The sequence below is a fragment of the Hemitrygon akajei genome, chromosome 6 (assembly GCF_048418815.1).
Source record: "Hemitrygon akajei chromosome 6, sHemAka1.3, whole genome shotgun sequence".
NCBI lineage: Eukaryota > Metazoa > Chordata > Chondrichthyes > Myliobatiformes > Dasyatidae > Hemitrygon > Hemitrygon akajei.
In genome coordinates this window covers 42,059,675-42,074,537 of record NC_133129.1, presented here as the reverse complement: position 1 = coordinate 42,074,537, position 14,863 = coordinate 42,059,675, and the positions used below count along the sequence as shown (strand labels likewise).

The 14,863-nt window shown below is 38.7% G+C and overlaps 1 protein-coding gene across 2 annotated transcripts in view; it reads right to left on the bottom strand.

The window, feature by feature from the left end:
* ap3b1a (adaptor related protein complex 3 subunit beta 1a) overlaps nt 1-14,863 on the bottom strand; it is a 242,790-nt gene that overhangs the window by 160,841 nt on the left and 67,086 nt on the right. For both annotated transcript variants that reach the window (XM_073048231.1, XM_073048232.1), the window contains exon 7: nt 13,931-14,113. In XM_073048231.1, the coding sequence (XP_072904332.1) occupies nt 13,931-14,113 (183 nt within the window). The remainder of the gene's footprint in view (nt 1-13,930; nt 14,114-14,863) is intronic.

Here is a 14,863-nt window from a genome sequence, read left to right as displayed (position 1 = left end):
GAATAAAATCAGCAGGGAATACTTAAGCAACACACACAAAATGCTGGTAGAACACAGCAGGCCAGGCAGCATCTATAGGGAGAAGCACTGTCGACGTTTCGGGCCAAGACCCTTCGTCAGGACTAACGAAGGGTCTCAGCCCAAAACGTCGACTGTACTTCTTCCTATAGATGTTGCCTGGCCTGCTGTGTTCTACCAGCATTTTGTGTGTGTTGCTTGAATTTCCAGCATCTGCAGATTTCCTCGTGTTTGAGGGAATACTTAAAGGTACTAAGGGAAATCTTTTGAGACTTGGGGAGTTTGTGGAAGTTGGAACACAACAGGAATTATTTAGGTATATCTGATGTTATAATGGGGGGGGTGGAGTAGAAAGAGTCAACATCCTTACATCAGAACTGAGAAATATGTAAAATAAATACTGAGAATGCAGCGAAAAAGAGGAGCGGTTGAGACAACACAAAAGTCTGCAATAGGGAGGGCAACAGACAGGAAACAATAAAAAGGGGTGACAGCTGAAGAAGAGATCAGTGAAGACATTAGTTAATGAAGTTAAAGGATTCAGTACACTCTTTCATTGATTCCATTGTTGTTTCTAAACTATTATGGATTTATTGAGTATGCCCACAAGAAAATAAATCTCAGGGTTGCATATGGTGACATAGATGTGGCTTGATAATAAATTTACTTTGAACTTGGAAAATGAAGAGCTGGTGGAGATTAAAAAATAGGAGACAATGGAGAGAGTATAGGAATATGGTGCTGAGACAATCACTGAATTGAACTGAATTTATTTAAATCCTACATCCATTTCACAACGTGAAGGAGTAAAAATCTTTGCGCTATGGCTCTGTCACAATGTGCAGATATGTCAATTTATAAGTTAAATGGCTTGTAGAAAGAAGCTGTCCCATAGCCAGTTGGTCCTGGCTTTGCCAGACGGAAGCAGCTGAAACAGTTTGTGGTTGGGGTGACTGGTGTCCCCGATGATTTTCCAGGCCTTCTTTCTGCACCTGCTGCTGTAAATGTCCTCAGTGGAGGGAAGTTCACATCCACAGATGCGCTGGGCTGTCCGTACCACTCTCTGCAGTGCCCAGCGATCAAGGTTGGTGCAGTTCCTGTACCAGGCTGTGACGCAGCCAGTCAGGATGCAGTCATCAACGCTGAGAATGGTGCAGCACACTCAAAAGGCCAAATGGCCTGCTCCTTCTCTTGTTTTCTATGTTTTATGTTAACAATTGATATAGAAAGAGAAGAAAACCAATGTGATTCTTTCAAATGAAGAACAAAGATTTCAATTGCTGATGATCTGAAACAGCTGTATCAGAGAAACTTTAGGCTATAATGTGTCCTTGTGCCCATAAGCCAGCCAGCCCCGAAACAGGTTAAAAAAAAACCTCAGTTGTGGTATGTACAACGGCAATGTGAAACAAAATGTTCACTTCACAATTAAGCAAAGAATATACATTTTTTCAAGCATCTATACTGGGAGGGGAAAAATACAATTTAATTATTAGACTATCTTAGAGGCAGTCTAAGATACCTGTTACCCATATAGATACAAATCTAGATTATAAGTTGGAAGACGATCATTACTTACAAATGCTCAATCCACATTATTTGTGATTTATTACAGTTGATTGTTACAGATAAATGGTTTGACTCTACTTTTTAAACATGTGTGTCATTAGAATACAAGGATGCGTGGGAACCAAAGTAAATTTTTCTCCAAGTCACCTATCATCTTGATTTGGAATCTCAGAATTTCACAACACAAACTGCAGCAGTGCAGGGTGGCGGCCAATTTGAGGACCAACAATAAAACATGGCTCAAGCCCATCTTCCTGAAATTCAGGTAATAGCTACAAGTAAAAAAATTTAAGCAGAATCAAAATCAGGTTTATTATCACTGACATGTCATGAAATTTGTTACACAGCAGTAGAGTGCTAACACATAAAAGGTTACCATATGTTAGAAATGTAAAGGAATAGTGCAAAAGACAAGTAAGAAAGTAGTTTTCAGTGACTATTCAGAAATCTGATTGCTGAGGGGAAAAAGTTGTTCCTAAAATGCTGCATGTGCATCTTCAGGTTTCTGTCATCTTCTTTCAAATCTCTCCTCCATCTAATCAGGATACTTTAGCCAAAATCCTAAAACATCCAGTGATCTGTTACTATTAAATGTGAACTTCACTTTTGTCATGTTGAATAATGTATTATCACATTCTGCAACTACATGCATACCCCAACACACACACACAAATTTTTTGCATCACGATTCTCAAACAATACAAATTACTTTTCTTGGTTCACAACATGGGAGATAGCCTCATCAGTGGAATACAAATGCAAAATGTAGTTTGTGGAAAAACTGTATAAAGAATCCCATTTCCAGCATTAACCATGCATGATTGGATCAATGACAATGTTATCTCTTGGGGTAGTTATCAGACTGTTTCCCTGGGCTACCTTAATGCAGTAGGAGGTATTGAATTATTTACCTATGTGACGGTATCGATTATCAATTGGATATTTTGTATTAGGACATTAATGCTACCCCAAAGCAATATTCACAGCTACAACCTGCTCCAATATTTTCTTCTTCAAAACATTCATTTGGAAAAAGTTGCTTTAATCCTTTAGGAAACATTTGTATGATAATGTCCAAAAGCTAATAAGGCAATATTAACATTAACACAGGTGCTCAAAGGTATGAACAAAAAGTGTAATAACTTTGCTTTAATAAATTACAAAAAGCAAACAAAAAGACCATTCATCCCATAACACTCTCTTCCCACCCATTTCATCACTCACCAATAGAATTCAATTAACCCTATACATTAATATGCTTTTCAAGTGACCTGCAAATCAATCCTAAATTTACTTTTCAGCAATTCCAATTCCAAATTCAGCTTTTCGATACAATTTAATTTTGAGGCCTAGGAGTCCAAGTTTTGGTTTATCTACACACTAGTACACATCTTCCCTGGTTTACAAAGGCCCGACCTACAGAATGCACAAGAATGAACATTTGGGAGACCAGCGGTATGGATTTGCCAGTGCTGTGTGGGAACTTGATTAATGGCCACATTTCTGACTTGCAAACTTCAGGTTACCAACAGTTTATAGGAACAGATCCCTGCTGTAACCTGAGGTAGACCTGTAATCATCCATGTGGCTTTTCTTTCAACTCCAAGGACTCAATATCTACTTTTTGCTTCAGTGACTAAAAGCAAACAGCACTCAGACTGCACTATGACCAAAGGAGCGCACAGTTTCAGCACAATACTCTGACTTTCTTTCTGCTGCTCCATCTGTATAATTCATCATCCTATTTCCTTCATTGATTGTTGCGCCACAATAACTGGACATCTTAAGTGCCAAGTGTATTACCATCCCTAAATCTTTTTCAGCTTCACCCTTGGCTAATTCAGCAAACATGCTATTTTTTTCCCACTCTGCAACATACCTAAAAAACAGTGTGAATTTAATCTACCAAGAACTATTCAGCCATCCATGTCTACCTCATGAATTTACATTGCTGAAGCCAGCAGCTTCTTTACCCTGAACAACTAATGCTTATATTGAGGATTTAATGTAGAGGAAAAATATGCAATGGCCTTTCACAGAAGGATAATCAGACAAAAGTGAATGCCTAGCCACAGCAGATATTGCCAGAGGTTATGTGATGCTTTTGGATTTTAAGAGTTACAAGAAGAATAAACATGATGAAGAACACAAAAAATGTTCCGCGGTGAGCAGGAGGTGAAAGATTGAGAATTAAGAGGTTAATGAAAGATTTAGAGTACGACAAGCCAATAGATGTCAGAAACGTATGACAGCATAAAGGCACTAGAGTTTTCCAAGTTCAAAGTAAATTTTATTATCAGAGGACATACATGTCACTACACATAACCCTGAAATTCTTTTTCAGCAAATCTACAGAATAGTAATTATAACAGGGTCAATGAAAGATCAAGAAGAGTATAGAAGATAACAAATTGTGCAAATGCAAATATAAATAAATAGCAATAAATAACAAGAACATGAAATAACAAGATAAGGAAACCTTAAAGTGAGATCATTGGTTGTGGGAACATCTGAATAGAATGAGTGTAGTTATCCTCTTTTATTCAAGAGCCTGATGGTTGAAGGGTAGCAACTGTTGCTGAACCTGGTGGTGTGAGTCCTGAGGCTCCTGTACCTTCTACCTGATGGCAGTAGCGAGAAAAGAGCATGGCCTGGGTGGTGAGGATCTTTGATGATGGATGCTGCTTTCCTATGACAGCATTTCATGTAGATGTGTTCGATGATTTTGGATAAACTTTTTATGAAGTTCAGATAACAAGAAGTTGTTGCGTCTTACAGCACAGAGATAGGCCCTTGGTGTGCTGTAGATACTTGACGGTCAGCATGGGCAGAAGTCTAGAGAATATTCCAATAATAACGTCTGCAGGTAACACAGGCAATAATGAGTGACTTCACAACATTAAACTGGGCTATATTGATTATATTCATGCAGCATAATATACAGAAACATAATATTTTGATCAGGGATGTAAATAATCATTCAGTAATAAGGAGTATAAAATTCGCAGTGGTTGCTCATCCCAGTATTCAGGACTCAAAGACCAATATTGTTATTAGAAACGGCTCCCTGTCAAAGCCTGCTGGTACTTTACTACACAAGTCTAATTTGGGTTTGGTTAATTATCAAAAAAAGGTTTAGGTAGAGGCAACATTACAAATTTGATCCCTTATCCAAATAAACCTTTAGTAAATGAAGTAAATCAATTGCAATTGGAAAAATGCAGGGGAACAGCAACTTTCATCAGTAACCTGCTAAGAGTACAGTAACAAAGCTATCAACTATTGATTTAGAGACATCAATTTGAATCCCTCAAGAGCAGTTGGGGAACTTAAGATCAATAAATCAATAAATGAAAAACTGGTAACATTAAGGGTGGTCACAAAACTTTTAGATCAGCTGCATTTACATTGCCTAACGTTACTCAGCCCAAGAATCACAGGCATGTTCTGCACCCCCTCCCCTCAGCAGTTGTGAGGCGCTGCCTCAGAAAGACAATATCTATCCCACCACCTGAGCCACGCCAACCATCCGGCAGGAGGCACAGGAGCCTGACGACCCATGCCGCCAGCTTCAGGAACAACTACTTACCAACCAGCACAACCCTCATCACTATTCCAGCGCAGCAGGACTACGACCATTTAGCTCTATGATGGACTCCAGTTTATTGTTTCTCTCTTATATAATTGTGTGTAATTTGTTGTTAATTTATGTTTTTCTTATGAATGTCACTCTTCCTGAGCAATACCTATCAAACTACTAATTGCAAAGGGAAATTAGGGACTGATGTTTTTCTTATTTATCCAGTCAACAAATAAGAAAAATAACATTTTAAAAATAATTTTGTGATTCCCATAACCAATGAGATCTTAGGCAAAAGATCAGGCATTTCTTTAAATGGCAGATTATTAATGATGGAGCAATAACAATTAAAACTTTGCTTAGACTTAATTCTACAAAATAATCTCAACAAAAGAACTTGGAAACTCTCAATCTGTATATGTATTTTTTCAGGAACAAGGGTCCCCACAATTTTTTAAAAATTACTTCTAACATTCTTCTGTTCCAAGTGTTAAACCAGTTCCCAGATCTATATACAATAAAGTGGTAAAGAACAACGAACACCTTACATTATTCTGTCCCCTTATTTTGTCGCCAATACAGGCAACCTAAAAGCTAGTGCTTGTAATAAATGCCCAATCCTAAATTTTAAAAAAAATCAAGATATCAAAGTGTTCCCTTTAAACCCCATAGAATGAGAAATGAGCCAAAGACCAATGCAAGGAAGGAATAGACAGAGGATTGAATCATACCAAAAGCCTCAAATGAAATATTCAAGCAGTTTATCTTCATTCAAAAGTTCAAAGGTCCAATTTAATGTCAGAGAAATGTATACAATATACACCCTGAAATGCTTTAATTTAGCAATGTATTTCAAAACTCTCTTTTAACAATTATTATACTGGTCAGTGCTTGGGAACATCACAGCTTAAACCATAAACCAGTTGTCATTCCATATTTGGCACAGAAAACTCCATCATGTCTACAGGATGGCCATAACAGATAACATTTTTCTTACTCTTATCATAAAATTTTAATGCTAGCCTAAGATAATGAATAGTACTTACAATTATGTTGCTCATATTCAAGATATTTTTAACTAGTAAAAATTATTAAACAAACTCTATTCAACATTTGAAATTTATGTACTTTTCAATCATAAGCACATGATTTTAACAATAACATTTTTAAACATTTAAAATTTGGAAACCCAAAGATTTATTTTATCAGACTTGCAAATTTATTAGCTTAAAAAGATTTAATCTCAGTTTTCCTACATTAGCTCCATTTATAATTGTCAAATTCGATAAATATGTTTTTATTTTCTTAGAGTCAAGGACCCATTAACAAACCTCCTCATTAATATGTAAATCTAAAGTCAATCAGTCTTCTCTTTGACAGCACTATGAATTCTGAGTAGTGCACTGTGTAATCGGCCTTACTTAAGCTGGAATATTCATCATAAAAGTTGTCATTTAAGAAAAATTGCTCAAAATATACCATAATTGACTGCTATCTAGTTAATAGCCCTTTAATTGTGGCAAAAAAAAGCACATACTGCTGCATTTGATGTTGGCAAGTCAAATCTATTGTTTATGTAAAAATAGCTAAATAAGAAAAATGCAACTGAAGTTTATACAAATTTTAATGTAATTCCCCCCCCCCCATTTATTATTTGTCTCAGCAATTTACTGAAAACCCAAAGAGCCCATGTACAGATTTAATGGGATAGTTTCAGGATACAAAGACTTCCGTTAGTGGCAAAGTTTGCACAATTTGGGGGACAAAACAAGGAAGCAGACTCAACAGCAAGCTTTAAAATTAGAGTTTGTTTGATGGAGTCAATATGGAGGGAATATTTGTACAGGTAGTTCCCCAAGTTACGAACGTCCGACTTACGGACAACTCGTACTTACGAACCGAGAAAGGAGAACGCCGTCCGCCATTTTAAGTCGGATCCCAACGCCGTCCGCCATTTTGTATTTAACTTTGTATTTGGTTTAAAATTTTCTTAGTAAGATTCACTCTTACCCCGCCCCCGCCCCCCCCCCCCCCCCATTCCGGTTGGCTGGTGGCGCAGTGAGATCAGTGCAGGGCTGGAGAACGGAGGTTTCCGTGCTGGGTTGATGTCGATCCAGTGACTCCCGTACCATCCGTGCCAGGTTGATATCAAGCTCGCAACTCGACCTCGTAAAAAAAACACTGCAACCTCCAGTTTAAACTCCCACATGGAATATTGTGGAGGATCAAATACGCAAACCCAGCACAGCCCCCACTTGTCCCATTCAGCCTGTCTCAGTGCGGTGGTTGTTAGGACCCAGCGGAGCTCGGGAGCCGGTGGAGGTCGGGACCCGACGCCCGCAGTGTTTCTGTTCTGTTGACGGTGTGTGGTGGTCCTTAAGACCCAGCGGACCTCGGGAGCCAGCAGAGGTTGGGACCCGACGCCCACAGTGTTTCTGTTCCATTGACGGGAAGCGATCGCAATTGAAAATAACAAAGCGTTTGAAAAGAGGTGAAACACCAACGGTCATTAGAAAAGCATTAGACTACAGTCGGTCAATGATCGGAACAATTTTAAAGGATACCCGATAAAGTGAGAATAATGGAGCATGTGAAAGGCCCTGTCCCGATGAAAGCTACAATTATTACTAAGCAACGCAGTGGTTTAATTATTGGAATACATACGTTTCTTAAGTGTTTCATATGCACAGAAAGGTAAAATATATACTATATACTAAGACAAACGTTCGACTGACACTAAATAATATCGGATGTACTTGTTCCGACGTACGTACAAATCCGACTTAAATACGGACTCAGGAACGGAACTCATTCGTAACCCGGGGACTGCCTGTACTTGAATGAAATTTGCTAGGTCATAAACACATTACATTTCTTTTGCAGTATTAGACACAAATTCTACATGTATATTCAGAAACATGGGTTAAGCATGATTCACTCCTTCCTAATTAAGTGTATCCAAGTCCTGACGAAGGGTCTCGGCCTGAAACGTCGACTGTACTTCTTCCTATAAATGCCGCCTGGCCTGCTGCATTCTACCAGCATTTTGTGTTTGTTGCTCCAAGTCCAACAATGGATTGTCTATCCATTCTTGCACCAATACTTTAAGGCCTTAAGGATCCAGGTTTCTTTTCATACCATGCCATATATCCCTAATGTCCACAAACTGTCCCAATTATCTTCAGATAAAAGACAAGATTTCTCATAAAACCCAGCCTACTGTTGAGGCCACTTTTAACAGGCAGTGCCTCAGGAAGGCAGCATCCACCATTAAGGATGCTCAGCACCTGGGAGTAACCTCTTCTCGTTACTCCCATCGGGGAAGAGGATCAAGAGCCTGAGACCCAGACTTAACAAATCAGGAACAGTTTCTTCCACTCCACCATCAGGTTTCTGAAAGGTTCTTGAACCTCAACCCATACAAAATGATGGACAGAAATTGGATAGAACAGATAAACTTAAAACAAAGGATCCAAGTAAACTGGAATGATGTGTTAAGCTGTGGGAGCGTAAACAGATTGTACAATTGTATTTATTAGGTAGTTTTTTCAATAACAGTGGCTCAACCATTTCATAAGACCATAAGATTTAGGAGCATAATTAGGTCATTCAGCCCATCGTGTCTTCTCCAGCATTACACCATGGCTGATTTCTTATTCCTTTTAATCCCATTCTTCTGCCTTCTCTCCATAATTTTTAACACCACCCAGAACCTACCAATCTCCACTTTAAATATACTCAATGATTTGGCATCCACAGCCATCTGTGTCACGGCAATAAATTCCACAGATATACTAGCCGCTGGCTAAAGAAATTCCTCCTCATCTCTATTCTAAATGGATGATCCTCTAAGCTGAGACTGTGTCCTAGACTCACCCTTTGTAGGAAACATCCTCAATACATCCATTCTATCTAGGTCTTCCAACATTCGATAGATTTCAATGAGATCATCCTTATTTTTCGAAACTCTAGTGCAGGGCTTCTCAACTGGGGTTCCGTGAGAGGTCACTAGGGGGTCTGTGAGAGGTTGTAATTGGAAAAAAATAAACATCTTTTTTGAACTTAGCACAACATGTGATGCTAGCGCTCGCAGTGGTGGGCAATGACCAAGCAGCCCCAATAGCAATCTAGTTAGAGGTCCCTTAGACCAGGATGGCAGTGTGCAGTAGGACCAGACCATGTTTATTTGGTTGAGTCCATTCTCAGTTTTTGACTCAAGATAGGGGAGGCCGTTGATAATAGCTGAGCACTGTATTGCACAGAGGGGAGGATGGTAGGCTGATGAGGAATATGAAGTGTGCTTCCGAACATTGAATGGACTCACTGCAGTTTTCAACTTCTTACATGTGTAAGCAAGGTTTTTGTGTTTAACAAGCATTAAGGGCAATGAAAATTGTCTCATTTCAGTTGAAGGTGAAATCCATGTGTGCTTATCTCAAGTTCAACACAGAATTGAGTATTTGTGCAGCAAACAACAAGCATAAGTTTCACATGCTAGGCCTATATTTGAGCCTGATCATGAAGTAAGAAAATGCTTCTTCATTGTCTTGTAAAATTGTGTCTTCAGCTACATTTTTATTCATATTACTTTGGCTTATGGTTTTTATTAACTTTACTATTCAAAATTGTCAATAAATTTCATGTTGTAAATGCATTAATTTAAATCAATTTAAAACTATTATTTAAGTTAAACCCAGTGAGCCTACCTTCAGAAAAATTAAATCCAATTTTGGCTTAAGCCTGTTATTTAACAGAAATTTATTATGTTTGCCTTCTGAGTTTTTAAAATTTATGAAATGGAAAAAAAGAGCTAATTTCAAGAAAGGTAAGCTAAGCTTAAATATCTGTTTTTTTCAAGAAAGGTTGGTTAAAAGTTCAGTCTCTTCTCAAGAGTACTGACAATTATTTTTGGATTATTATATCTACAATTTACTGATCATGCTAATGTTACATCAGCTGATACAATAATTCTTAGATAAGGGGCCCAAAAACTGCTCTCAATACTCCAAGCGTTATCCAACCAATGACTTATAAAGCCTCAGTATTATATCCTTGTTTTTATATTCTAATCCTCTTGAAATGAATGCTATCATTTGCCCACCACGCAGATTGGAGCTCTTTTTGAAACTGCAACTTGACTTCTGACCTTTTTCTCTTTCCTGTCAGCCCAACACGCTCTTTGTATGTGTCCGACTTTGTTGTATTTTCTGCAAGTTTTCATCTTTAAATCTATATTGGTCTGGTGTATGTAAACCACTACCACAATAACACAATTTGTCCAGCCAGGCTGGTCTCTGCTTAGACTTCGCAATTTTGTACACACTCACTTTCATTCCTGACTGCAACTCAATTGCATCTCTGTCTACTGTTCCCACTTGTACAGAGATTTCAACTGCTCTTTTAAATGTGAGTTGTGCTTCAGTTAGGAGCCATTTTTGAATGCTTCTTTGTGAGATTCCACTAACTAAATGATCTCTCAGCGCATCATTAAGCCTATCACGGAACTGACAATGCCACAGAATCTCTTCAATTCAGCTACACAAGCAGAAATGGACTCCCCTTCCTTTCGATTCTGCTTATGAAACCTAAAGTGTTCTGCAATCAACAAAGGTTTCAGGTCTAAATGTTTCTGCATTATTTTCATGCTTTCAGCAAAGCTCATTTCATCTGATTTGGTTGGAGCAGTCAAACTGTTAAGCAAACTGTAAACCTTTCCACTTAATGAACTCAGGAAAACTGGCACTTGTTTCTCATTGGCTATCCCATTAGCTTTAAAATAATGCACAATTCCCTCAGTATACATCAGCCAGATATCTCTTGTGCCATCAAATGTATCTATCTTTCCAATATAGCCAGCCACTTCTGCTTTTTTAAATATTTGTAACCATTATCACCCAATGCTCACTGTTTATGAATGCATGAATTCACCCATTTTCTGCCTTTTTAAAAATTCAATCATCTCAGTCCTTTCCCAAAGAAGCACATGTGCATTTTTTTATTTCTCACTGTGCTTCAACAGGTAGGTAGTCATCTAGGTTTTGTTTAAAACTTACTTGTCACCACCATTACATTTTGTCACTCCAAAACATAAAACTAATCAAAGGAAAAACATAAGCTGGAAGATGTGAGTACACTTTGTTTTTGCTTGTGGTGAAGCATGAAAATATGACGTGGTGGTGTGATGACATAGGCCATTCACCTACATTTACATATAACCCACAATGAATTATTTGAACAAATAAAGAATGCTTAATCTAACAATATACTTACAATATTACTCAAATATTACTGAAATATTAAATACACAAAAGAAACCATGCTGAATTTGGCCTATTTTATCATGTGCCTCCAAGTACCTCAAAACCTCTTTTTAATAATGGACTCCAAAATCTTTGAAACACTGAAGTTAGGCTAACTGGCCATTAATTTTCCTTCTTTTGCCTCCCTCTCTTCTTAAAGAGTGAAATGATATTTGCAATCTTCCACAACTCTGGAACCAGTGATTATTGAAAGATCATTACTAATGCATCCACAAACCCTTAAGCTGCTTCTTTCAGAACCCATCCAGTCCAGATGACTTATCTACCTCCAGATAAGGTTCCCAAAACCCTTCTCTTTAGTATTAACAACTACACTCACTTCTGCCCCCAACACTCTTGAACTTCTGGCATATCGCTAGTGTCTTCCTCAGTGAAGAATGATACAATATACTTATTAGGTTTATCTACCACTTTTTTGTCCCCCATTACTACCTCTCCAGCGTCATTTTCCAGTGTTCCAATATCCACTCGTCTCTCTTTTACTCTTTATAGAGCTGGAAAAAAATTCAGTATCTTGTTATGTTATTGGCTAGCTTACCTTCATATTTCATTACTTCTCATTATGGCTTTTTTAGTTGCCTAACATTGGTTTTTAAAAGCTTCCCATTCCTCTAACATCTCACTAATTTTTACTATATTATATGCCTTCTCTTTTGCTCTTTATGTTGTCTTTGATTTCCCATCCCAGTAATGGTTGCCTCATCTTCCTTTTAGAATACTTCTTCATCTTTGGGATGTGTCTATCCTGTGCCTCCAGAACTGCCCCCAGAAACTCCAGCCATTGCTGTTCTGCAATCATGACTGCTGGTGTTCTCTTCCAATCAATGTTGGCCAGCTCCTCTCTCATACCTTGGTAAGCACCATTACTCCTCTGTAACTAATTTAACTTAGTTATCTAACTTTATATCTAAAGTTATCTAACTTTATATCTAAAGTTATCTAACTTTATCTTCCACCTTTCAAACTGCAGGGTAAATTCTATCATATTATGATCACTGCCTCCCGCTTTACTTTTAATCAAATCTGGTTCATTACACAACACCCAATCCAGAACTGTCTTTCCTCTAGTGGGCTCTCTACAAAGCCATCTTGTGGGCATTCTATAAATTCCATCTCTTGGGAACTTGCACCAACCTGATTTTCCCAATCTACCTGGTGCTGAAATCCCCCATGACTATCATAACATTGCCCTTTTTATATGCCTTTTCTATCACCTGATATAATTTGTATCCCGCAACCTGGCTACTGTTCTGAGGCCTGTCTATAACTCCCATCAGGGTCTTTTTACCCTTGCAGTTCCTCAACTCTATCCACAAGGATTCTACATCTTTTGATCCTATGTCACCTTTTTCTAAGGATTTGATTTTATTTTTTAACAACAGAGCCACCCCGCCCCCTCTACCTACCCTACTGTCCTTTCAATAAAATGTGTATCCTCGTACGTTAAGCTCTCAACTATGATCTTCTTTCAGCCACATCTCAGTGATGTCCACATCGTACTTGCCAATCTCTAAATGCCATACAAGATGATCTACTTTCCATATACCATGTGCACTCAAATATAATGCCTTCAAGTCCTGTATTCATCACCCTTTTCTATTTTGCTCCTAGGTAACACTTAAGCTCATTCCACTGACTGCTATTTTGCCCTGTCATCTGCCTGTCCTTCCTTAGTCCCACTACACAATGCATCAACTTGTCTACCAACTGTTCCATCTTCAGCCCCATCACTCCATTTCCCATCCCCCTACCAAATTAGTTTAAACCCTCCCCATCAGCTCTAGTAAACGGCCCGCAAGAATAATGGCCCCCCTCGGGTTCAGGTGTAACCCGTTCTTTTTGTACATGTCATATCTTCTCTAGAAAAGATCCCAATGATCCAATCTGAAACCCTGCCCCCTGCACCACTTCCTCAGCCAGTCATTCATCTGTACATCCTATGCTGCTCCCCTAACTCCCTATACTCACTACACAGGACTTATTACCCCTTTCTGCCTTTGTTATTGGTGCCACAACGTGCATCAAGATCTATGGTTGCCCACACTCCTTCTTGAGAATATTCAGCAGCCACTCTGAGACATCCACACAGCTTTGCCAATATTTAATCAAACTGTACTTCAATGCTTCAGACTCAACTGATGACAACATTGGATAGTTCAGTTTCGTTTGGAAATCATCCACAGAAATGGATATTGAGAACACCATATTTTGTAGAGTCAAGTAATGAGAATGTAATTTTAACTACTGTATTCTTTTCATTATGTAACTTACTAGTAACCAGTGGTGACTGCAATTTAAACTAATCATTTTCATAATCACAAACAGCTCGATACTCAATTTATCACTTCATGCGCTCTAACATTCACAAAGCAGTCGACCAACTTGCAAACAAACACGTATGAGGCAATTAAAAAGACGGTTCTTTTCTCAACACTTTACTCACCTCTTTCCATGGGCTTAGAAACTGGGTTCGGGCATAACGAGTGAGCATGTTGATTATGACGACCTGTCCCCACTCCTCCACATCGACCAATAAGTTACATAGCTTGCGGTAATTCTTGTGAATCAGGTCAATTCGCTCTGGGCAGACTTCCTCAAATGACATTACAACACTTCCAGCTACTAGCTGTGAACAAACAACACAAAACAACATGAGTGAAGGGAAATCTGAATAGATTTTTGAAAATATATCACTGTTCAGAGCATCATCATCGGCATGAAAATGTTTCATAGAACATAGAAAACCTACTCCACAATACAGGCCCTTCGGCCCACAAAGATGTGCCGAACAAGTCCTTACCTTAGAACTACCTAGGCTTACTCTTAGCCCTCTATTTTTCTAAGCTCCATGTACCTATCCAGAAGCCTCTTAAAAGACCCTATAATTTCCGCCTCCACCACCGCCGCTGGCAGCCCATTCTACACACTCAACACTCTCTGTGTAAAAAACTTACCCCTGACATTTCCTTTGTACCTACTTCCAAGCACCTTAAAGCTATGCCCTCTTGTGCTAGCCATTTCAATCCTGGGAAAAAGCCTCTGACTATCCACACAATCGATGCCTCTCATTACCCTATACACCTCTATCAGGTCACCTCTCATCCTCCGTCACTCTAAGCAGAAAAGGCTGAGTTCACTCAACCTATTCTCATAAGGCATACTCTCCAATCCAGGCAACATCCTTGTAAACTTCCTCTGCATCCTTTCTATGGTTTCCACATCCTTCCTGCAGTGAGGCGACCAGAGTTGAGCATAGTACTCCAAGTGGGGTCTGACCAAGGTCCTATATAGCTGTAACATTACCTCTCAGCTCTTAAACTCAATCCCACAGTTGATGAAGGCCAGTACACCGTATGCCTTCTTAACCACAGAGTCA